Source organism: Dermacentor variabilis, chromosome 11 (assembly GCF_050947875.1).
Source record: "Dermacentor variabilis isolate Ectoservices chromosome 11, ASM5094787v1, whole genome shotgun sequence".
Taxonomy (NCBI): Eukaryota; Metazoa; Arthropoda; class Arachnida; order Ixodida; family Ixodidae; genus Dermacentor; species Dermacentor variabilis.
The window spans coordinates 82,422,307-82,448,507 of record NC_134578.1 but is presented as its reverse complement, the minus strand read 5'-3'; the positions used below and the strand labels follow the sequence as shown (position 1 = coordinate 82,448,507).

Below are 26,201 nucleotides of genomic sequence, written 5' to 3'. Positions count from 1 at the left end.
AAACGGAACTCTCATCTGTTTTTGTGCCAATACACAATGACCAAGTAATTACTTACCGTTTTTAGCCTCGTTCTATCAGTGCAGAATATCCATAGCTTCTGAAAGCACGATAGACGTTACTGCCTATCTTTTGTGAGTTGCCATATGCGATATACTGCAGCACGAGCCGCAGTTCGGAGTTGCCGACGAAAGTCGAAAACAGTCGCTGTAGCTGTAGCAGTGGAGCAACCCCGCGAGCAAGTGCTTGCACCTTTCGGAGGTCCGCTACGCACACACACTTCCTGCATTTTAATCTCCGGCTCGCCTGAAAGGCTTTGTCTGAAAAGTGTGATGCGGCGCGTTCGGCAGGACGTACGTTTGCGCGCACAGCGCAGCTATTTCCCCGATTTCGTCGCTGTAATCCTCGACACCGATCAAGATAACGTGATCGGCAGCAGGTACTCATTCGGCTTCCACGAAACACCTCGATTCGACGCCACAAAAGAGAAACGTTACCACACCACTGTAGTATATTCTAGGCACTATAACAGCACCAAGCGAAAGAACCGCCGTGAATCTGGATGTCGTAGCCATCTTCGTTTATTAGTGTTGTCAGATCAAGTAGCGGATTCTGGAGTTTCCAATAACCTGTCGCGGTCCGCGGACATTGAATAAAAAAGAACGTCCTGCGTGAACTCTCGCGTAACCGAGTGGCGGGGAAGCGGGGGTGCACTGGTCGTTCGTTCGTCGCGGGAAGGCGAGGGAGAGGGCATGTGCTCTCGGGCAAGCAAGTGGCGGGGACGAACAGGAGGGAGGGGAGGCAGCCGCTCGCTCGTTCGCTTGCTCGCTCGCTGGTAGCCCGGCAGTGGCCAGCCCATCGTGCACGATGCGGCGGAGGAGAATGCACAGCAGACTTTCGCTCACGAAGTATGCCGCAGGCGAGAGTTCCTCACAGTGCTTAGGGTGTTGGCGTTGACACACCAGGGAGAGGAGGAAGAAGTGGCCACGAAGGAACTCCGGGAAGACGCGAGGCGAGGGGTGACGAAATCGCAATGGCCCAGCGACAACGACGACGTCCTATGGATATTCTACGGACAACCACTGCCAGGACATGGATATCCTAGGGATATGCCGGACACGTCCTGCGGATGTCCCCTCACATGAACGTTTTGGCCGCGCTTTAGGTGTCCTGCGGACATCGTGTGGAGAGTGCCAGGGCGTTCTGCGCAGCGTTTGCTTTAGGGTCTACTGCGGTTGCAGCACACACTGCGCTACAGATGCAAAGGCAGAGCACCCGCACATCAAAAGCATAGCGTGCACAGGCTGCGCGCGTGTGCGTAAGTGCAGTTATACTCCCGATTATTCTATACCTTTCACCAAGCACGGGCGGCTGATTGAACGACCTTCAATTCTGAAAGTAAATTGCATCAGAAAAATGAGTAAAATACGAGCTACACGCGAGCTGCAGACATGATAGCTTCAGACTGTAATTCGAACATGCGAGAAAACATAATTCTGTTACGAGGAAACTCAAAGTCAAAGCCTCAATTGGAGAACAAATATTGTGTGCGTGTTGAAGAAGGTCCATGTGGGATAACCGTGGGGCATCTATGGCAGGATATCCAAAACAGGTGCACGTGCAATATCCTTGGGATGTCCGTGGTAGGACGCCCAGTGGCTGTACTATTTGTCTCCAAAATGGTGCCTAGACATTTGGGACACGATTCAGATGTCCTATGGACGAAGTGTGTTAACTGGGTGCCTGATTATACAAGTAAAACACTACTTTTCTTTGCTTGCATACCAAGTGGCCCAAAAATCAAGTAATTACTTTATTATTTATGTTGCAACAAGTCGTACGTAACATAGCCTTGCAAGGAAATTTACCCCATCCTTCTACACTTAGTTTCTATAGAAGCACGAATCTTTATTTATAATTGCGAAGAAACTTACTCAAGCGAATTAGTACTAAATGGAAATTAAGCAACATCTCGTGGCTCGGGTCTCGTCAATTTGTCATCACAGCCTCTTGAGTCGGCCACCATTCTTTATTGCGACGATCCATGCTTGATGTATGACTCTGCAACATAACATTAATGTTTATGTGAAATGTGCAACGAGATTGAACAGATAAGATTTATTGATGTCGGCGTTGCATGCAAATGGAAAGGTAGTAACAATTCTCGAAACCTAGTTCATTGTTGGTGTTCCCATTCCAACTTTGCTTATTGAGGAAAGGCTTCAATGAGGCAATATCAAAGCTTCATGGAGCACTAATTTCCAATTTTTACGATACCCCATTACATGACACTCCATATCAACTACAAAAAGCAAAGACTGGGGTGTGGAGCTTCCACTGCTTTCACTGAAGTGGCCACTGTTTCCCAACTGCACTCCACAGCCATTCTATATTCAAATCATGTTTGAAGACTGTCAAGGTCCACTTGGGGGCTATAAAGTGCAGACATGTCCCTAAAAAAATCGCACTGCAGTTGCGCTAATGCGCTTGCATATGTTTCTTAGCAATCACAGTGTAGTTATTTTGAGACTGCACACGAAAATACCTTGCAGTTGAGAATACATCTGATTAAAGTCACTTCTGCTCAATAACTCTAGTTGCTTCAGTTTCTCAAACAAAGTGCATGGAACGAAACCTGGCAGGAGTCGCCGAGTAATATTATTGATGGATGGCATATACTTTAGTCAAGCAGCAGCACTGTACCTCAAACCTGTATTTTAGAACACGTATGCTCCTTGAACTGCACCTTAAGAAAGTGGATGGTGGCATCACCATTCTTCTGAAATGGTACTTCAACGACACCGAACGTCAATCCCTGACTTTTAGTTTTGTAATCTGTGCTTTCAGCATCTATACTGCCAAGTATGGATGCCCTAGTGTGAAAGCGTGTGTTTTCACCAATTGCTTGTGTTAGGAGTCACCATGGGGAGCTTGAAGCACAGTCTTGGTCGGTCAAGGCACAGCACTGTGATGGAAAAGCTTCCGAGTCGAGGCCGTTCGTTACAAAGGTCAGTAAAGTTGAGCACAAGCTCCAAGCTGAGGCCAGTTTGTGAGTACAGGGGCGAGGCCTCGAGTCAGGCAGGCCCAAGTGAAACAATGCCCCTGACATCATCAGAATTTGTCTTTATTTGAACAAAACGTAGGAAGCACAATCACCCAACTCAGTACATAATGATTGTACACATGAAAGTGTTACCACGGCAACAACAAGCATTCTTCAGATGACACACTCGCCAGATGGATGGACAGCCGCTCTTAAAACTAGGTTTTATTCGCCAGCAACAGGTGCACTTGCAGCATTACACACAGCCTGCCAAGAGTCACTTAAAAGGCTTACAGAGTTTGTATTTACAATAATGAACATGCATCATCTACAAAGCTCAAATGGAATGAGCACAGTCAAACTTTCTCAATGGATGTGTGTGGAAAGGTGGAGCCTTTAACGCAACAACTTTTTTTTTATTATTTTGTTTCACCAGCCATGATATGCTGATAGGTGAACCTTTACATACATAGAGCCTCTCAGTATTAAAGCCTGCATACATAAATATTGTCTCTAACTTCTTTTTTTTAGGATACACCACACATTTTAACTGCACGAAACGTTTCCTCACTTTTTGTATTTATATTTTCAGGCACAGACATGCCCCAGACAACAAATGTCATCTGCCTGCCTCTAATATTTGTGTAAGCTGCACTTGAGGAAGGAATGATGCCACGTTCAATTCTCACCTGAACATGAAAATTTTGTAGCCTTACACAAAACCATTCAGCACCGCTGCATTGACATATGCATTTTAACTAGTCTTGAGAGGTGAACACATAAAACGAGGCAAAATGACTAACAATAAGCCACGTGAGAACACTTGGCCCCACAAGTTGCAGCATACGTTGGGAGGCCAGGTATCCTGTAGTTTTGTTTCCTCGACCAAGTGATGAAAATTGAAGCAGCTGTCATGTTAAAGGCCTCATCTTTCTCTCAAGGCGCTTTCTTTTTTTTTCTTCCTCAGTTGTTCTCGCAAACATTTTACTGTACACAAATGCATGACCTGCACACCATGAGTCACATGAAAAAACAAATAGTCCACAGTGTCAAACAAACCATGGGAGTCGTGTCACAGGTGACAAAAAAAAAAAAAAAAAGAAACGAGGCAAAAGAATGTGATGGAAGAAGAAGGGTCCGTGCAGTCAGTCTCTTGACGTCCGTCTGTAGTCGCCCAAACGACACAAAAGTTCTTGTACGAGCATTCTCTGTCACTGCTTTCTCTCAACACCGTCTGACAACTTTTCGACCCCGCACTCTAAAACATGAGCTGCGGAGAAAGCGAAGAACAGATGCACGTTTTTAAAGCCACCACTCATCACTCGACAATGACAATGGAAAAAAAAAAGTTGTTTTCTCCGTTTCAAGACCAAGAAGTCGCAATAAAATTTCACCCACCAAAGGACTGGTTCCAAAATCTTTTGTTATTAAGTACCGTGTGTCATTGGCTGATGCCTTTCTTATCACCTTCTTCATTGAAATGACTAGCTGGTGCCTGCTGTTATCTGCACAAACCATTTTTGCATGCAAGCCACTTTGTGAATCCTGGTTTAAAAAGAGTGCAAACCCTTGAGACATTACATCATAAACGGACTTGCACATGTAAAGTCCACACCACATGTCCATTTGTTATGGAACTATGCTGTGTGCGTGTGCAAACTCATTACCACATAGCAGCGAGAACGAATGAAGCTAGTTGCCTCTGACTTCGAGTGGGAACCGTTCCATGAATGTGGCTTGCCTAATACGAGTGCCTTTGTTCAGGATTCGTTGCAGAAGGCAAATTGCAAGTCTGAAAACTTGCACATTGTGTTCACGCTGAGGTCACTGTTTCAATTTTCACAACATACACTGATAAACACAGAGCTAGGAAGAGCAGCTTCAGCGCAGAGGCCAACTGCAATGAAATGTTCGGTTATATAAAGAGCCTAGCTGCAGATGATTTATATACAGTGTCCTCCATGTAAAATGTTACATTCAGAAAAGGAGTAGGTGCGTCACGAAAAGCTTGCAAAAGTTTGAAACTGAGACACAATATGCCACTGATGCAAGTAGCTGGAACTGATGCGTGGCTCAGAATGCATGACCTCTGAGATTGGGCACCACCTGTGGCCTGCTTGGGGCACACTGAGAAATTTCTGAGGCGATGTGCTGGGAGTTGGTCACATTTGTTAACTACCAGGTGCAAGCGTCATCTGCATAAGCGCTATTCAAAGGCTGCAAATAAGAAACTTGGACAATTAACAAGCTCTGCAGCTTTGCTTCGACTGCTTCAGTGCTACGACTACTCGTTCATAACCAACTTCGTTAAAGGGACATTTTTTTTAAATTAGGGTTTCGACGAGAGGGCATGTCTCTTCCACGACAAACAAAGGTAAGTCCCCTTGTCAGAATGTTGGTTCAGAGCTGAGGCTTCCTTTGTTCACCCGCTGTTTAATTCAAGTGTACATCTCCATCTTTCCGTGAATGTCTTGGTTTCTTTTAGTTCCCAGCTTGCGGGTACCTAGAAAATGTGTCGTTTCTCCCGACAGCGGTATGCAATTGTGCTGCCCCACATTTCGTGCTTAGAAGTGATGGCTACTACTCTTAGGTGCAGAATGTTGGTCTCAAGCTACCTCACGATGGCATTCCTCAGTAAATACTTTTGCAGAAGTGGTGGGCGATTGAAGATATTGAGCACAACGGACATTTTGTCTCTTTCGGCAATTAAGAAGTGCAGTATTGCTTCAGTTTGACTCAAAAAGAAATATTGTTTAAAATAACTTCTTGGCCTGTGGCTCTTGTCAGTAGATTAAAGGCCTGTAATCGTGTAGTAACAGTTAATAAGTGCTACACATTTTCTGCACCATTAGACTGAAACTGCATTTGTGCTCGTCAGTACAGACTGCCAATGAGATAATCTGGAGCAAGGTGAAGGTCAAAGGTGCGAGAGGTGTGGCATTGTTTTTATTTAAAAGAACTGACACCATAGTCGCTTTCTTACGTCGACCTAGAGACAAGAGCGAAAAATGACACATCCTCTCACATCTGAACCTGTCCCAGTGTTGTCAAACAATGTTGTTTAGGCAGTGCAGATGTCATGCCTGAAGCTCAGTGGACAACAAGTGCTCGAGAGGTTTCAGTCCGGTTTTCAAAGCAACACTTAGCATACTGCCCCTAGGGAAAGCAACAAAGCGTTATCTAAAAAAGAAGACAAAAAAAAAAACCAGAACGAAAAGAATGCACAACTAAACTTGCCCCTGAAGAACCCTCACCTGGCAGTCGTATACGACATATTTGCGACACACAACTAGGCTGCGACTGAACTACACTGCACATGTACAAAGGAAAAGAAAAAAACTGGGGAGAAGCCCAAACAATCCCAGCAGCATTGCGAAGAGTGCGACTGAAATGTCGTTCTAGGCCTCGCTACCCTCATTTATGGAGCAAATGGCAAACAGTTGCCGAAAACGTAGGTCGCTCGTTTCAGCTGACGTGACTTCGGTCGGCACAGTGCAATGTGGCTCTCTTGGTCCGAAATCAGAATCGCTAGGCAGAGGGGAGGAGAAGATGGAGGGGTGAGGAGAAGCTGCCTCACAATTTGTAGGCGCTGTTTCAGTGAGGCTTCACACGAGAGCATTGCGAGGGCATCTCTTCAATTTCTTTTGTTTCTCCATAACGCCATGCAATGGCCCCATTCTAATGAGCAACCAAAGGGGGGTATTTGATTTTTGCTTGAAGCAGAAAAAAAATGAAGTGCATCTAGGACGTGACTATAATGCATAAGTTGGGCAATGTGCAACACATATGTGGAAAAAAATGTGAAAAAAATGTACAAAATATGTTCCATGTAGTTGACATTTGGGGGCTAAAATCCAATGATATGTACACATGTAGCAGTACTCTATTATACCACAAGAATGTCTCTGCCCCCATTCCTTCACGTACTAATGAACTTAAAACTCAGAGCAGTATAATGTTGCACTGTGTTATCCAAAGTGAAAACACAACTTGTGCGGGACTTCATCTACAAATTTGAGCTGTTCAGGAACTGAAAAAAATCTAATCCTGTACAGAGCAACAAACAGTGTGCACAGGACATAGAGGAAAATATGGAAGACTTCCATTAATTTGACTCCGGTTATTTTGATTTTACGGTTAATTCGTTCCCGACTGAAGTTCCTGGCCAGCGCTCATATGCATTTCTATGGGCCCAAACTTTCGTTATTTCGATCCTAAAATTTGCCTTCGCTGGATAACTTGTTCTTGACCAGTCAGCACGCCGACCCCTGTGGTCACCCCAATAGCGACCCCTTCAGTGGTGGCTTCGGTCTCAGCGGAGCTTGAGGGATAATGAATGCGTTGGAAACACATGGCCTCCCATTGAAAATTCCCATTTTTAGCCTGCCCTAGAATGATTTTCAAGTAAGAACCATAGCCCACAATGTCTGTTTATACTGTTTGCCTGATTCTAATGTGTTCCTTTATTATTGTTATTCCCAAAAAGATTGGCTTGAAAGTTGCCTGGTCGGTGCAATCGGATACGAAAACAAAACCTCCTTCGCGGCGTTCATATGCTTTATCACATAACACAAGTGTATTGAAGCAAAGCTAGCTTTAGGAAACCGGCCGCCAAAGTGCAACACCCCCCCATCTTAGACCCTTCCCCACTTATCTTGCTAAAACAATTAGGAGGACGCGTAAGCTTTGCCTTTAAGAGTGGAACGCAACAGCGTTCAGAGACCCCTGACTGCTTTTCATGTTTCCCACATAACTGTAATGTAACATAACTTAATGGAAGTTGGCTGTGCTCATAAAGGGGCTTCCATGTGCACACCAAATATTACAGTGACAGAAAGGCGACAGGATACAAGCATGTATAAAGTGACAGCCACAGAAGCCAACTCTGTAAATAGGGGCATTCGGAAATGCCACTGCCATCAAAAAGTTTACAAAAGAAAGGGGGAAAAAAAAGAGAAGCTAGTAAAAGCGTGAATGGAATGGAAGAACACACACGCACACACAAGAGTACGAATGGTTCCAACCCAAAACAGGCAGTCAACTACGCTCAACGTTGCCAGGCTCACAAGCTGAGGCCAAAGCTACAGGGTATGCTGACATTCTAGTAAATGGGCAGAATCCAAGTTAGGTGCTCATTGCAGTAAAAAAAAATCAGGTCTAACAACTACTACAGCAAGACTGCGGCGGTCACATGCAAGGTTTTTTTACCTGGTTACCGGTGTCTGTCAACAAGTTGCACATACCAAATGGCAAGCCAACTGCTGGTTTTAAGATATATCAAATTATCCTCGAATTCACAGAGCTTCATGCTAAACTTACTAAAGTGATCTCAGACACCGTGATGACTCAGCTACCAACGAAATGACTGGCGGTACATCTCTTTGTCCAATCTATGGGCCTGGGGCTTTAGTTATTACACTTTTATCTAAGTTTTCAAGCAACCATGTTTCTTTAAACGAATGAAACACATGTCTCTCCATACATGCACTAATCGAAGCAAATTGTCGCATTTGTAATGCAACATTTACTTGAAAATCATCAATTTACAAAGTCACTTAAAGCCAAAGGAAGAAGTTTAAGCAATCCAAAGGAAGAAGTTAAAGCAATTTGCGTACCGCTCATCACTTCCATGATGACTTAACTGCCATAGTTGCGGTTTCTTTAGACACTAGCACTAGATCTCCTTCCAACACTTTCTGCAGAAAACTCTACGCTTGAATGTCTCTCACACAGACTGCCCGCTACCACGATTGCTTTCCAAATAAGGACTGTTCAGTGACATTGAGTAAGTACTGCACACTTACTCTTCAAATATTACTGCACATTTGCTCTTCAAATACATGTATTATGATGCGAATTGTAGCTTCGGCTATGTTGCACAAATGTGATGAAACAAAACACATCCGAGACATCTACAGCCCCATGCAGTTCATCAGAACCACACTCATGCACACAACTCGCCATACACATATGCAGTTGCGCACACGCGTGTGACAATGGTGCGGGGCAAAAAAAGAAAAAGAAACACGAGATGCCACACACTGCTGTGAAACTCCCCGACACTGCCGGTATTGTGGCACAGCCAAATCTGGCCACGCGAACGCGGACTACGAAAGGCAAGACGAGAGGCCACGCAGCTGAGATCTTCGGCCCCGCACAAGTCGGCCTAAGTGCAGTGCAGAGTCAAATGTGCTGACCTGCTTCTCTGGTGGATGGCCCAGGAGCCCACAACACACCCTTTTCCAGGTGCCATTTATTTTCCTCAACGCTCACATGCTCATTTCAAGTTCGACTCTAACTCTGTTGTTTCTGTTTTGCACAAATAAGTGGTTCTCTTCATGCTTGAAGTGGCGACCACTGTGTTTTATCGACACCTTTGCTCCTCCTTTATGTATAAACATGCCACAGGGGACCTTTATTTAAGGGTTAGTAAATGGCGGTCATGCTCATGATGGTGACACATTAGTGAGAGGCTTCAACACCCCCAAAGATGTTAGTATTGAAGTTTTTTTTTTTTTCTTCTTTCTGGCACTAGTACACTGTAATGGAAAAGTGCGCTATCTTATGGCTCACTTACCCGGAGTGCTCTGTGGTTACTCTTTCTCCAAAGTAGATTTGGAACTACTCTAGTGTTATCAACCCCTCCGGTAGAGTAAGAGTTCATTTGCCCTACTCCTTAGTGCAGGTAAATCAAAAAGAAAGGGGGGGGGGGGGCGTATATGTCACAAACAGTGCCTTCCGAGCCCTATGAAATTTTGCCATGTTGTCAAACTTTGTCATTCTGTTGTTTTGAGCGAATCAGGGAAGGCATGGCTGCCCTGTGAGCCAATCAGAGATGACAAGATGGCGAATCTGACAGTGTGGCGGAATCAGGCAGTGTTTGAAATGGCATCCCTGGTCATAAACTCCCGGACGGACACAAGCACCGCGAGCGGACAAACGCGGCGCCTTCGCAGGTAAGACACCTTTTGGGCACACAACGCAGGGCTGAGCCAGGTCACACGTAAACAAAACCCTACACTGGTACAGACTCGAAGAAACCGCGCAGCTGCATTCACTGCCATCATTCAAATTAAAGTGCACCGGCTGATGTTTTGACGAGTGTACTATGCTGAGCTGTGTGAGCAGAAACTTGCTAGCATGCGGCAGACTGTCCTGTCTGGCACAGATGACAACACGCTGCAGTCGAAGTTGAATTCAAGGAGTGAGGGTGCCTTACAACTGCAGGCACAAGATCCTCACAAACCTCTCTTTAACTCTTCCTTTTTCTTTTCTTTGGGGGGGGGGCAAAGCTTTCTTTTGGCTAAAGGTAGAGAGTCTTAAAAACCTCATTCTAATTGGGCCTTGCTGATAACCAAGCAGCTTGGGTGTGCAAGTGGAATGCAAATCCATTTGCATCTCCCAATTTAAATATCTCCTAAAGTTTTTCAGTGGGAAAGCATACAAAAGTGAACATACAGAAGTGCTCTGAAAGATACTCTGGACGAATATTTGCGCTGGCCTCCGTACTGATCTCCAGAATGGCGCGAGCCCTCATCAGACTATCTTCTGAGCAGTTCCTAGAGCTGCACTGTTTCGATTGGAAAGCATTACCACATACAGAGCCCTCCTTTACTGGGGCTCGGTCAAATGACGGCCCTGTCACGGAACTGTGGCAAGCTACATGTTCCCTTATCGCATGGCAACTTGGAGTGATTTTGCTTCTGCTATGGTATAATAACTGCCCGAAGAACGACTTGGAATGTTCCTTTTTAAATTTTGGAACGACAATACACTCTGTGAAAGTTCACGGCCAATGCCAGCGAAGAGAGATGTGTCAGCAAGGGCAACTGCCTACAGAAGGACTTCACTCTGTCCCATCGCTTTTACTAGCGTTGCATGTTTAAGACGGCCAACAAGCTTCTGTGCAATGCATAACACTGCAGACAAAACGGCATCTTGCCCTGCGGAAGAGGGTGCTTGCAAGACGTTGCAGGGATAACTTGCCACTGAGGGTATTCTATCTTTAGTCTGTGGCAGTAACTTTTTGAATGCAATATGTGGTGGAAAAAATTTCGGTGCTGTCATTTACCAGGCAATTGTAAATAAACACCCCTGTCAAAACAAACAAGAAGGGATGTTGAAAAACTTGTCTCGTCAGAAAGTCATCTCAAGGGAGGTTAGTTTTGGGCATCCCGCTGCAACGCAGTGGGCTGTCATGGACGCGATCTGTCGCACACTCCCCGTCAACACTGCCGGTGATGACGCACCTGCCACCATGACAAAGCAGACGTGCATGCAGGCCCTCTCACCGCCTCAGCGCACCTTTTTCTGTTGCCGCGATCGATAGATGTCGTGCGCGGGTGGCGCAAGGCCACCGTCTTCCTCTTCGCTCTCTTCGGCGCCAGCACCGCCCGCGTTGGTGCCGCCGCCTGCACCGGCGGCGGCACCGTCGCGGTGCTTGCGCTTGACGCCGCCTCCGCCGCCGCCAGGGTTGCCCGACTGTGGGCCGCCCGCTTGGTTGTGCTCGAAGAGCTTCAAGTGGTCTTTTGAGACGCCGTTCTCGCTCGGACGGGGGGCTGCAGAGACAAGGAAGCGAGAGGGACAAGTTAATGGGACACTACAGAGCAACACTAAATCAGTTGAGGTCACTAGACAGTCGTCGAAGGACAACACTACCTAGGGAAGGCGCTCGTCCCATCAAATGCACTTTTAAGTGTAATAAACCTGCAGGTCCAGAATGAAAAGAAAAAGAACTAGACGAGCATGCGGGCACATAGCATACCTACAGCTGTGCATGCATTGCCGTTAAAGAAAATGTCTGATTTCAAGATCAAAACATCTGACTGTGAGAGCAAAGATTGAGCAGGCAAAAAATAAAACAAAGAGGAAAGAAGCAGTGTTGCAAGCAATACGTATTCAAGACGTCCATGCGCATACAAGGCAGCAGTGCAATAACAACACTTGGACTCCGAAAAGCTATGAAGTGGCTCACGTTTATCGGGCAGGTTCATGGTCCTGAAGACCTCCATCAGTTCGTCAACCGCTGCAAAGGGACCCTGGTGGAGACAAAAAGAAGCAGAGAGCACAGCTGATGTGACAGAACACCTTCTAGCACTTCTCACACTCTTGCTGTTTATATGGTGGCCATGACCGACAGTAAACCATGCTAGTGCCATTGCATTAACCATCTAATGCAGTAACATAGTTCCATGTCGAGAAAGAAATGTGAACCCGTTCACCTTTTATAAGCGGTCATTTGCACAAAAAGTGAGAAGAGCAATGAAATGTTCTTCAGACAGAAACTTAACTGATATTTTAATTATTTAGTCGTTGGTTCCTGCAGATTTAAGAATACAGCATCCAACGTTTGGAAACACAATGCAAAAACATGCACAAGCAGAGAAGAAGACAGTTTGCTTGCACCTTCTTTGTTTTGCGTGTCTGTTATGATGCTAAATTTGCATGCCGAACAATGTTTAATATATGTGCCCACCTACATATTTTTTCTATAATCCAACTAAGGAGAAGTAAATCATAGAGAAAGCACATGCACTAGTCGTTTCGCAGCATTTCCCTCTCAAAAACAGCTGTTCGTTGCCTTTTATGGCAGTCACGGTAGTGTAGATCAAGGTAGTGTAGCCAGGTAGGTAGTCAGTAGGTAGTGTAGGTAGGTAGTGTAGTGTAGATCAAGGTAGTGTAGTCAGGTAGGTAGTCAGTAGGCAGTGTAGGTAGGTAGTGTAGTGTAGTCAAGGTAGTGTAGATAAGATCTGCCCTCCCTTTTTACCACGTTGCATTTAAATCAGTCAACGTATCAGCATCCTCACCATGAAACAATGGGGTGGTGGTAGCCTCATCATCAGTTCTGAAGCTGCCGGTGGAGGGGGGAACACGCCACCAGGAACAAGGTGTGCCCCAGTTGCTGTGGATGAGAGTTAAACGTCATTACAATCAAGAAGAATTCCCATGGCCCTTGCAGCTATTTAATGCTTATTTAATTGCTCAATCAGCAATTCAACTCATTTAATGAAGTCACAATCGACATGAAAACATCTTCATTGCATCCAAGGTTCGTCATATGCACATAAGTGTAGACACGTACAACCACAAGCATTCTTTCTTCTTTAATTTCTTTTGCCTGCTGCAGTGGCTGCATTTCGATGGGGCAATATGAAAAAAATGCTCATGTACTTATTAGATTTAGGTGCATGTTAAGGAAACCCAGGTGGTCAGAATTAATCCGTGGTTTTGATCGTGGTTTTGGCATGTCAAACTCCAGAATATAATTCTCTTAAAATTTTTCAATCGAGCTCGTGCAAATGAAGATGATAGTCCAGAAAAACTGGCAGCTTCTCAGTGGCTCGCCGTGCCAATAAGTGGCCCACGAGCAATGCTAAATTACAAACGCACTTTGCAGCATCATTAATGTGCAACCATTCCCATCAGTGTGATCACACAGGATCAGCACATAATCTCATAATCACATATTCATAATCACATAATCACATAATCATAATCACACATAAGCTTGCTGACTGCGGACAAGCCAAGCGAAGCTATTGGCCAAAATGCACGCCTGCGTGCAAAATGAGCTATCTCAAGTTGCCCTTGCCGAGAGTTCTACATATATTATTTGCTGCCACAATCACCATCGGCACTTCAAGCTGCTGAGCAAACCAGTATTCATTTCACTGTAACCAATAGTATCTCAAACCTTGCATTTTCAGTTTTGTTACAGTAGCAGTAGAATACTCCTTTGTACAAAGCATGGCCAACCAGATTTTAGGCTTACCTCATTTATGCAATAACTTCTTAAACAGTCGAACCTCAATACAGAAGTCGTGGTTACGGCGAAAAAATTAGTTTAATCACGAATTTCGCTAAGTTGATGTTTTAAAGTTTCGGCAGCAAAAATAATTTCACAAATTTCCAGAACATTCCTGGTGGATAGTATCTTGTTATGTGCACTTATAAAAAAACTTATCGCAAGAAAGTCGGGCCACGATGGTGTGATTATGAGCAGTGGCACGTGCGGTGCAGATCGTGCTGAGAGTAACGAGTCGGCGTGGCTCATGGCAACATTTGCATGCGACACGTCACACAGTGCTATGAATTTTGGACACCCTGGTTGACCGCACTTAGTGCCCTGCCCCAGTCATTGGAAGGCGACCTCAAAACAAGAAAAAGTGTCAAAGAATACAGATATTTGTCCTTCTTGAGGAAAAAAAAAAAAAAGTCACAGTTTTGCCCAACATGCGAAGCATTGATGGCTATTTCAAAGAGAGAACTACAAGTTGTAAGGTGACGTAACACACAAAAGCATGGCCTTCGAGATAGGCTGCCGTTAATCCAAGCTATTGCGCACCCTGCGGCCTCCGCAAGTTTTTTACCAACGAGCCACATGACGTAGCAGATTTTCCTTCCTGCATACTGCACTGCTATGCGGGCACTTCAAGGAACGCAATTATCCTGTTCACACGAAGTTTTTTGCCGCGCAAACTTTTCATGCTGAAGGACACTTGCAAATAATGGCTTCTGCCTCAGCCTACATTTTTATTGCATTTTGCTGGATTCACTAAATCACTGAAAAAGGGACAAAAACGTTATGGAAGCCACGTCACGATATTACTTCGTCAAATCACGAAAAAGGAATACATGGTTTTCAACGAAACTAAGATCAGGATATCAAACTAATTTGTTGCACTGCAGATTCTGTTCAACTGAAATTCGTTATATTAAGGTTTGACTGTATCGGTTTTTGTTCCATCATGGTTTGACTGTACAGTACAAAGAAAGTGCTCAACACAACAGTCACAGCAGACAAATCTGGCACGCAAGTGAAAGAGAGAGAGAAATAGGTGTGTTGGCTCACGGCAGATCTGCTTGGGCTTGAAGGGGATCATCTGTCCCGTGTCAGGGCGGGGGTACACGGGGTTCTGCTTGTCTGTCGCAGCCTCCTCGCGCACCTCACGCTTTGACGCTGGCGCAGACGACACCACCACGGGCAGCCGCGTCACCTCCTGTCAACGAAGTGGTCACAGCACATTCAACCCTCAGGCACAATACCGCACAGCTTGTGAACGAGAAGAAGCGGAATTGGGGGGCCAGATTATCTTTTTGTCACCGCCGTACGAAGCAAACAGACAATGAAGCCAAGGAAAGCATAGGGGAAGTTACTTCTTGTTCTTTAATAGGAACGTAAAAATGATAAGCAAAAGGAAAATTAAAGTGGACGAAAAAGCAATTGTGCTACAGCAGCTGTTCCCAGGTCCACATTCTTGGGTGCTCATCTATGTATACAGCATTCAACCCTGGCACAGTTAGTTAGCACCACTCATGACGATGTCAATAGGTTATCCTTTTGACCAATGATGTCACACAGTATATGAACTTTTAGGAGCGGGCAGCTGACCAATGAAACTTCATATGTAACTCAAAGGCATCAAACCTGCTAAAGTCAAGACCCTTCCATGTAATGAACGAGAAAATGAGGAGTCGAGGGGCCCAATTTTTTTTATTCCCGATTAAATGAAGCCAGCTGATAATGAAGCAAGAAAAAATAGAAAAACAGAGAGAAAATAATTTGTAGCTTTTAATTAAGTGCAGAGGTTATATGTTAAAGGAAAATTAAAGTGGCCGAAGCAAAAACTTGCCATCAGAGGGAGCCGCGCACATACCATTCGCGATACGCGTGCACTGCTCCTCTTCTTGGCACGATTGTCAGTTGCGATTTCTCGCAACCGCGGCTCCAGGGCCTAATCGTTTTATGGTGATTCCGTATAGGGGAGTTCCACAACAGTTTTCGTGCAGTGGCAGCCAGTGGCACCAACAAGTGAAGGTGCGGTCGGCATTGAGTCGGCCCGTGTGCGTTGTACGGAACACAGCCAGCACAACACACAGGAACATCTGTGGCACTTTTTACTGAACTAAGACTTAGTTGCAAGTCCAGCGCTTGTGCCGCGCGCTCCTTCTACTTGTGCTCACGTCTTCATACTTGCTGCAACCTTCGTACCTTCACACTGGATTACATGTCAGAGGTTGCAGAGGGTATAGAAGTACTAAGCTTGGATATAATAAATGCTTGAAAAGACTTGGGGTACAAATGGTTTTTGCTGCACTCCCATAGGTGCTACCAGGTTTGATCACGAGGTGACGCTACTGCTGCTTGCTTCTGCCTCCATCCAATGCCTCCCCGCTTGCAATGTCAGAACACGACACCGGTGCAGCGATGACTGGGTGAACGACCTGAAGCTTTTGTGAAGGCTTCAAAGAATGTGTCAACGTTGCACATCCGTCCTTCCAGGCTCGTTACGGCTTATCCAAGTGGTGGAGGCACCGCAGTATATTGGCTGTGCTGGAAGGCAAGATTAGCAACTGAATTCGGAGACAACCCCAGTTTGGCATACTTTCCACTCCTGAATTCAATGTTCGTGACTGTCCTTTGCACTTCATTTTTTTTTCTTTGCCAGTTGCTCTGAAGCAACCGCACATCACGTTTTTTGGTTCAGTAACCTCTTTTTGGTGTGATGTCCCATCTAATTGCTCATGTGGTCATTGAATAAGCACTGGTGAAAGTCGTATCCCGGCGCTCTGTGTCTTGTACCCTTGTGCTTTGCGTAGGCATATTTTGCAACCTATGTACACTGAATCGCCCACTGGCTGCATGTGTCGTACGCACTGTACTCATTTGTGCAGCGTTTGCTCACTCCCACGTCAGCTGGAATGTGCATGGGCACTACTGCTTTACAAGTAGCACATATTTTTTTATCACACAACTTTACGTGCAGCGAGATGTCCGAGTAGGCGCTTGAGGATGCCTTCATCTTCTAAGCAAGCTTGCAGTGGACCAAATTCCAGCTGCTTTGGCTTCGCAGTTACATGTTAGCGAAGATGAACAGGAAAGCAAACAAAGCTAACATGAAGGCCTTCCAAGGTCGTCACACACGACGAGAAGCATGTCAGTTTTTCAGAGCAGATACAAATTTACTCACATTTTTCTTGCTCATGTATAAGCTGCACTTAGAAAGTTCAAGCCCACATTCCTGGACTAAAAAAGAAATGCTAGTTTTGCCTAAAGGCAAATAATCAAAATGGACAGCAAGGTATAGCGTTGCACTGAAAGCGTCTTGGAACGCTCACAAGAAGAGGAGCGTCGCCAGCAGCGCTGCAGGCATCAAACGTCGATGGTGCAAGGATCAAAACCAAAGGAAGACTATAAACGTTTGTTACTGCCCAAAGTAACAATGAGATAATATACTTGGCTTGGTGTTTACTGTCCATTTTGCACAGCATTCAGCTCAGACCGGCATGGGCAACACTGTGTGGCAGGCACACAGCTCAGCAGGAAGGATAACATGCGAGCGCACAATGGTCATGCCAGCCGTGGAAGCCAGAACACTGCCCTTGCTACAGCTGAGCCGACTGACCGAACTGTGACCAGTGCGTCCACTTGGCTTCACTGTTTTTGGAACCGGGCGAACTGCACATTTCTGGAGGCCTTCCACCCTACACGCGCATGCCGCATGAACATTGGTAATGTGACAAGCGTGACCGACAGCACGAATGCACCTCAAGCATCTATATACAGCAAAACCTCATTGATACGATTCCATTTCGTGCGATTTCGCGGTGCCAACGTTCGGAAATCGTGAACGCAAAAACATGACCCAATATAGTTGTGCTTCTTTTCTACTGGTTAACACATTGCTGGGAAACAGGATCTTCAGCACTAGCGTTCAGTATCTCACCATACTGCAATCATGTGATTCATTTCCCAGCCCCTAGATCCCATGCAAACAAGAACAGGCACGAGGCGTAGCTGCCTGTAAGCAGGGAGAGCAGTATCGAGAGCAGTAGGCACCTGCAACGACACCCTCCCCGCAGCACTCGCCTGCCCATGTCACGTGAAAATATCGCCACACACCCGGTACCAGCAAATCCACTCGTCGTCATCATTCACAGTTATCGCCGCCAACCCTATCATGATAAGCATCTTCCTCGTCTGTTTCACAGTGCATGGGGTGTAGTACCATTGGAAGCATAATGCACGCCTTTAATAGGCAATAAGCCAATAGCGCGCCGTTCCTTGCTGCAGGCGGTGCAAAGTCAGCGCCATGTTTCACTCTGGTGACATCGTATTCCGGCGTCGCCCACCAGCTAGATTTCGTTTCGGTTTCCCCTCGCCGCCTTACAACGACCATACACATCTGGGGCCATTGAGGCCCCACAGTTGGATGCGCATATGCGTCTTGCACAGCAACAATTCTCGCAGAGTGGGTACATCAGAAATACCTGCCAAAATGCTCCGCCAAAAGAATTTCAGCATTGTGAACGTAAGTTTGCCAAAGCCATGAAAACAAAAATGCGCATCTCGGGCCCCACCAGACCGGCGCGCGGCAGCGTCTCGTGCTGCAACGATTTGGGCAATGCTACACATTGCACAGACGTCAAATACAGCCGAGTCTGCCAAATTGTTTAGTGACTTTGGATCGCACGTTTTCCCAGTTAGTATGTTTTTTTTCTAACATTCTTTTCTAAAACGTCCAAAATGTATGAACGAGGTCCAACTACAATAGAAAGCGTCCCTTACATGACAGTGTGTTGTAAGCTGCATCAGCAGCACATCGTCCTGCTGCAAGACCAAAACAGGCCAGTCTAGCCATAAGAGGAACCTTTGTAAGATGGACATTATGCAAGAACAAAGGACAGGTTGCACTGCTGCCATGAAGTTGCCACAATAGCTTGCCACGATACAACTAAATTATGCCGCATGTCACACGTCACGCCGTGATGTCAAATCGGCCAGCACGTAAAGAAAGCTACAAAACTCACCCTGTATCCTAGCGACTTCAGTTCCTGTGGGCTGCAGGGGTAGAGGTCCATGAACCGGTACCGGTCCACTAGCAGCGCAGTCTCCTTGCCCTCAAACTCTTTGAGCTGGAACAAGTCAAGAGTGTCGTCACGACTGCTGTGCACAACAAAATGCCATCGGGCTCAATTTCATGGCAAGGGAAATTGTGCAATGACCTTTATATAGAGTCATGCAATACGTAGTGCAGAAAAAAGAACTACCTGCATCCACCTAACGGTCACATAAAGAAGTACAAGCACGCGCTAACACTTTTACGGAAACCTTCCAGAAAATTTCACAGGAAAAGAAACAGCTAAGATAAGATACCATCAGCGAAACTATCTTAAGCTGAGCAGTTTGAGAAGTTCTGTCTAGTTTTCTACAGATGCCAACACCCTTCAATTAGACCAAGCTTCTGACTGCATTTAAACATTTGAAAGACTAAGTTTGCATTAGTTCAGTTCATTCTGGGTTTTATTTGGACACTGAGATATCCAGGAGTGTCAGGACTGAAGGCAAACAAGAATGTGTGACGTGGTCCACGGTCCTTCTGAAGCAACTGTGATGGCCATGTATAAAATGAAACAATGTTCTATCACTTCAGGCATAACAAGCGGCAGACAAGACATAACAAAGGTTTAGGCAATGACAATTGATAGTAGATATTAGCAAAACAAACACCCTGGACACCTATGCTCCTAAAAATAGAAGTTTGCATGAATAGGTACAGCTGAGTGAAAAAAAGTAGCAGTTTCGGCAGAAAGCCAAAGCATCGATTGCAATAGCACATTAGTAGATGGCTATACGAAGTAAGGACAGTGGTTTTATCGGCTGTATAAACTTGTAAACATTCGCTTGCTAACTAAATTAACAAGCATGGCTTCCCGCTCACACAGGTAAACATGAACACATCTTACTCGATGACTGCGGAAACTTGCTGTCAAAATGCTGGAGTGAGGAAACGCGGCAGCAGCAGCGAACGAATTGGCCTTCGTGCTGCATCTCGCTTCAACCCGGACTAAGCGTCAAAAGCACAGCGCATACGAAGCTACCTGCACTCGGCACACTATGTCCACATTGCAGATCACTTTGAAGATGAGTCCCGTGTGACCGTGCACTTCGTCCACATCATAGATTGCTTTCGAAATAGGGCGGTCGCACCGCACGCAGCAGCTGCTGGAGTAGAGCGCCCCCCCTCCATCCCTCGCCGCAGTGCCTCACGCACGACGGAAGGCAGTGCTCTTTTTCCCCGCTTTCCTCCCTTGGGTGCGTGAGATTGATCTGCAATCATCGCCTAGCCCTCACGAGTTTCACTCGCGTATAGAGCACACGGTGCACAGCGACAATGTTAATGTGCTTGGACTTTATACGGAACATTACGGCGACGGCGACGACAATGGCAGAAATGCACCTGGAGTGTGCATATAATTGCTATCGCAGTAAATGTGTTGGCAGCACGGAATTCACAGAAAAGGTGAATTTTTCTGCTACTCCGTCAATGAACTTGGAATTTAGAGGACCATCAGTCGATCCTATGAGAAAATGTTCTCTTGTAGTAGTAATAGAAAGTAGAAGTAGAAAGTACTAGAAGTAGTAGAAGGTTCACACCGGTACCACTAGACCAGCGGGTGCCCATTAAAGTGAAGGAAAGGCGGGGGGGGGGGGGGGGAATTTAGGGCCATTGCTCTTGCAAATAAGCCAAGCAGTCAAGAAACATTTTCCCTCTTCTGAAGTACGCAAGAACACTGGTGCCGAAGGAGGGAGTACCAAGGAAGGCCAATCGCTCATTCAACCGGACTGACTGAATCGGGAGCTCACTTTTTCAATGGCAGCAGCCCTCCGCTTTTCAACCTTGAGAATGCTCGAGAGGTCGCCGATGTTGGACTCGAATTCCAGGAACCGATTCCAAATCTCCCTGGAATGAGAGCACCATAATTTTTGTCAGAAAACACATCCGTCGAGAGGAAATTCATTGACAGAACATCATGACAGACACGGCAAGTTGCTGGCATAACGACACACGGGGTTTCGACAGAGTACTGATACACATATCTGGTCCATCCTTGCAGTGAGCGTTATTTATTCTTTCAGTTTTATGTGGTGTCAAGGGACAGTGAAGAGAAAAATCACTTGAGCTGTGTTAATTGCTACTAGTACATTACATTTCTACAATGCCACGAAAGCATCACACAAAGATGCTTAGTAAGCAGGAAAAGACACAAAAACAAAATAGGGGTGGCAATGCCACCTTGAAGTTCCAGCACATGCTGTTGTGATGTCATAGATTTTGATGGCATCTGCTTAAGCCTAGTTAATTTTCAATCAGCAAAAATAAACTATACTGTATTCTAAAAGAGCTAAAGACTGAACTTGGCAAGTTCAAAGAATTATCATAAGCCACAACAGCCCAAATACAAAAAAAAAAAATGCTCAGAAATCGACGACACCAAACTGACGTGCCAGCAATGAGGTATCGGTGCAAAATCAGAAAAAAAAAAAAGCTTTGACCTTGTATTCTCCTCAGATAACGAATATATTACTAGCGTACATTTAAAGGGTTGGTTCATGCCACATTGGGCCCCTCAAAAAACTGCCTCTCACATCTGGCTGGCACAGAACAATAATGTATTTTGTAACTCTTGTGGGTTTCACCAAAAAACCGATAAGTTTGTGCATTTTGATGCCGACAACACACCTTATAGCTGCTCAGCAAATATCTACCAAGCTTAAAACAACCTACATTTACTTCTTTATTTATTTTACTTATTTACTTGTTTTTACTTATTTATTTACTTTACTTATTTACTAGGCAGAAGGTCAAAACGCTTGTGTATCATGCATTGTGTGCACATGAAAAAACTCCAAGCGGTCAAAATTAATCTGAAGCCCCTCCCACCCGTACACAGAAGCCCAGAATTTATTTGATTATTTTGCCAAGCCAATTTAGCAGAACATAATCATATGGCCTCCGGGCTGCCTTGCTGTTTTGCAGCCAAGTTGACTACATATTGCTCGTGTCTTCACAACAAAAAACACTATACAAAAAAACCTGAAATGTATGTTTTTTGCAGTGCCCGAGCCCACATAATCAGAGCACAGTGGACTGTAAGCAATGCCAAGCCAAAAACGTTTCGATGTTTACCGTTTAAAAAGCATGCTAAGCTGCTGTTACCCGCGTGAAAGTTCAAGGGGTGTCCATTTTGCGACTTCTGCACACAGGTCAAAGTGAGGTGAAAAAGGTGAGCTAATAAAGTTCAAATCGAAATAAAAGTCGGTCACATGACAGCGGGCACACCAACTTACACCGACTTCTCTGGTGGCAGGGAACCCGACGTGAGCACCCTTTCAAACAGCACCCTCGTGTTGTTGTCCTCTGTTTCCATAATTTAAAAAAGAGAGAGAGAGAGAGAGAGAGAGAGATTAAGAAGAATCAGACATTTCAGTCAATGTGCATGCAAAAGCTCTGCATCCCAAAATGACTGCATTACAACACGTCATTTCATAATGTCGGTCCTGCACTTAATGCATATGTCCCAAAACAACGCAAAAAGTGTCATGGTATAAGACACCATGATTATAAGGCAAGGGTGCTTTTGTAGTCCAAGAAGGAAACAAGTACGTGCACTAAACATCATACAACGGACACAGAGAAAGATTATTTCATTGATCCCTGCCACAAAAGCAGAAAGCAATTGCACTAAGATACTTTTTTTTTATCCACTGGACAACATTCACACACTATTGTCGTAGGATATATTCTTTGCTGAATGGTTTATTTGGTGTTTTCTGCTGCTTTTGCAACCCAGAATTGTGTTTCAACCTATTTGAAATCATGTTGAGCCAAATTTTGAACGCTTTAGCTTCTTCCCTTTGTATTCAGTGGCAAGAGAGATTCATGTAGGCTAACTTATTACATCTCATAGTCTTAAAGGAAAGCACCACATGAAATAAGAAAGGTGTCATAACAAATGTTAAGGATTTGAAATTGTATTGGGGTGGTATTCTCGGGCATTACACTTTCAAAGATAGTTAGACTTTCGCAACACTGTGCTAGATTCGACACATCTGCATATCAGTCGACAGCGTCCCTGGTGCAATGCCAAGCTCGCCATCTTCGCACAGCGCCAAAAGCACTGTTGGGTGCGTACTCCGACGCATCCAGTGCCGAGTCTTGCGAAAGTATCTTCAAAACTGATTGCCTGATAACACTGCCCTTAGTTGGTGTAGTGTACTTCTCTGTACAATCGAACCCAGTTACAGCAATATTCAAGTGCCACAAAAATTCCATTGTTATAACCGATAATTGTAATAACTGGGTTGCATGAAAAAAATCAAAATCAAAGAGCTAATGTGAGGAGACTGTGATGGTGGGAAGGCCCGTGCCCCTCCCCACCGTCTTCCTCCATCCAGTTGCTGATTGTGTTCACTTGTTTAACTGTTTAACTCTGCTTCCTGCGGGCTCCGATCATGCGTAACAAGTCACGGCTGTCGACGTTCAAGAATGGCACTGTCATAACTACTGCAAAGAGGGGTCACGGGCAGCAAGCGACATACAAACTCCGCTGAGGAATTGCTTCGGCGTCTTCAAAAGGGGCTGAATGCAAGATGGTTGCCACGGCAGCTTATAAGTTTGAGAAATCCAGAAGAAACACTGGGGTGTGATCACCACAAGTATCTCACGACATACTTCTCGCTGGCTTGCACAAGAAAACCCCACGTGCGTCAGCCTTGCACGCTTTACACGAAGTTTGCCGATATCCTTCTTTGAGGCGCCCAGGTGCTCCATGTACTGCAGCGGAGGTCCCTTGCGAAAACTAAGCCTAGAGGGACTGAATCATCTGCAGGGCCTACTGCGAGGACAACGTTGAGGCAGCCTGCCGACGGCACCACCGCTGCCATCGTCATCTTCACTGTCACCAGGGCTATCCAATGGGAGCACGTTTGCAACGATCGCCTCATTGGTCAGACATTCTGATGTTTCTAATGAGTTGTCCACATGCACAAGCTCTTCCTAGTCTTGAAGCATCCTCGTCGACTGCGGACCAAAGTTCGGGCACCAAGAAACCACTTGTAGAGGACCTCTTCCACCTCCTTAACGGCACCCTGTCGAATGAGTTTGCACCCGCTGTCTACCAGCCAGCTTTCTTTGTTGAACCTCTCTGCCGAGCGGATGATTGCCGACACTGTCAGTTGCAATAGTCCATACTTCTTCAAGCCACATACTTTACCGTCTTTGTAGTCCTTCACGATACTGCGCTTTGTTTCCAAATCTGTAGGAGTGTGCTTTCTTTTCACTGGCAACGTCATGCATTGCCAATATTCAGTGGGCGGATCAGCCATCTTCAGTTTCGGCAGTGAGTCAAACAAGGCTGAGAAACCACGTAGCCAGGAACGACTTTGATGCGCCCAACAAAGACGAGCACAAGCGACTTAATACATTAGCAGAACTGCGCAGAATGAGGAGTCAGCGAGCAATCTGGGAGCAGCGCAGTTGGTGCGGTCCATTCGTGTTTCGCAGGGTGACACGGCCTAGAGCTATGGGCGCAGCCCATTTATGTTTGGAAGGGTAGAAGGGCGATGGGAGAGAGGCGTGCAAGGCTGGCGATGCGGAGAAGCCTGGAAAATGAGTGCGCGGCAGCCTTTGGCGAGGCGGGCACCGTACTGCGGCTTGAATTTCTCTTTTTTTTTTTCAAGGATTTCGCATTTCATTACCTTTCGCCACAGACACCCAGCAGCTAGTCTTTCATTATACCGATAATCGTTACAACTGATAATGAAAGCATGATGGCATTGTAGTAAGCAGGTTGTTACATAGAAGTTGACGGTGCAGCAGCTTCTCATTGTTATAACCGATGTGTTGTTAAAACAAGTATCGTTATAAGTGGGTTTGACTGTGCATGCAAAGCTCATCACCATTTTCCAATCAAAAAGCTTCGCACATACACATGTTCTTTTGATATCACTGCGCAGACGCATTACATTATTCTTCTGACTGATTTCGTGCTTGCGTTTCTCCATAGCTTGTGAATGGTGCAGCACATCCACATTAACATTGCATGAGGTTACACATTGCATAAGATAAAAATAAACACAACTGTAGACATCGCATCTGCCTGTTATAGGATTTCATTAACCACTTCGCTATAGCTTTGTTTCACACACATTCCAACATGGTTGTTTTATGTGCAAAACCTTATAGCTTTCCCTTGCCACTCAGATACTTATGCGATTCTTCCTATAAGAATCATTTCCTTTTAAATAGACCCCGCGCAACTTGGGAGCCATACCTATGCAAACGAAGTCAGGTAACTTTGGCTGCAATGTGTCAAGCTTAAGCCCATATTCATGAGGTGCCCCACAACCCCAGAGACAACGAAATTAAAGTGAATAACGTAATGAAGCAATTGAGCACAGCTGAAAAATTTTCCTCACCATTCAGGTGTGAGAGGTAGTCAACGTAGGCCATGATGTAGTCTGAGTTGTCTCCATACTTCTTGAGGCCCAGCTCAAAGATCTTGAAGGCCACGGTCTTCTCCTGCAAGAGAAAGAAGTTCATCACCTGTCAGGATTTGCCCAAGAAGGTAAACAAAAAAATTATGTGGATCCCATGCACTGTGGGAATCAATGTAAACGAAACTTTCTGTGCCATTTGCTTCGATTTACAATAATTAGCACCAACATCGACGATGAATGTTTAATTTCTTCAGTGTTAAGTACAAGAGTGGTGAGTTGTTGAGTGGCGAGTCGGTGGACTCTACAATGTTAAACAGCCCCTCACCAGGCCACACAGCAAACTTTGGTTATATGCTGGAAGTTGTTATGTGCCCTCTAGGGAGCGTTCTGCTGCAAAAATTTTGTTCAGATCAGCTCATTAATAGCCAAGATACAAATATTTTAGTGTTGCGAACCCATGATTTCAGGAGGCGAGCTTCACCACAAATGTAGACGCTGTCTCCACCTGCCCCGTCTAGCCTCCGCAGGCGAAATTCCTTCCCTGCATTCTCCCATACCGGACCTCGAGGATCGCATGACACAACCGTCACGGGCCCCGCCTTTGTTTTTTTGTTTTTGTTTTTTTCTCCTCGCTTTTTTGCGGTAAGGCGCACTTCCGCTGATGGCATCACGCGTGAGATGTTGCGACTGTCTGACTGAGGACGGACACCTGACACAATATAAGTCTGTGCTACATGAATACTGAGGCAGACACAAGCGGATCACAGAGCATGATCCCATGCTGGAACACGGTGGAAAATGAGTTTCGGCGTCTGCGCACGCGACTGCACGACATGGGAACAAGCAGACAAAATGGCAGTACATCTCTCTTGCTGCGG

General features: G+C 45.5%; 1 protein-coding gene across 2 annotated transcripts in view; it reads right to left on the bottom strand.

Annotated features, from left to right (window-relative positions):
* Nucleotides 1-1,885: 1,885 nt before the first annotated feature.
* The window catches only part of su(f) (cleavage stimulation factor subunit su(f)), an 84,084-nt gene continuing 59,768 nt past the window's right edge, over nucleotides 1,886-26,201 (bottom strand). Inside the window, exons 13-21 of one of the 2 annotated variants that reach the window (XM_075674333.1) lie at nucleotides 25,303-25,405; nucleotides 22,174-22,243; nucleotides 20,689-20,785; nucleotides 18,852-18,956; nucleotides 14,893-15,040; nucleotides 12,848-12,942; nucleotides 12,016-12,079; nucleotides 11,346-11,599; nucleotides 1,886-2,059 (exon numbers count right to left, since the gene is read on the bottom strand). In XM_075674333.1, coding sequence (XP_075530448.1) covers nucleotides 1,988-2,059; nucleotides 11,346-11,599; nucleotides 12,016-12,079; nucleotides 12,848-12,942; nucleotides 14,893-15,040; nucleotides 18,852-18,956; nucleotides 20,689-20,785; nucleotides 22,174-22,243; nucleotides 25,303-25,405 — 1,008 coding nt within the window. In that variant the 3' untranslated portion in view covers nucleotides 1,886-1,987. Of the gene's footprint in view, nucleotides 2,060-3,106; nucleotides 4,312-11,345; nucleotides 11,600-12,015; nucleotides 12,080-12,847; nucleotides 12,943-14,892; nucleotides 15,041-18,851; nucleotides 18,957-20,688; nucleotides 20,786-22,173; nucleotides 22,244-25,302; nucleotides 25,406-26,201 lie in introns of those variants that run through there. The other variant, XM_075674335.1, reaches the window with a different exon arrangement.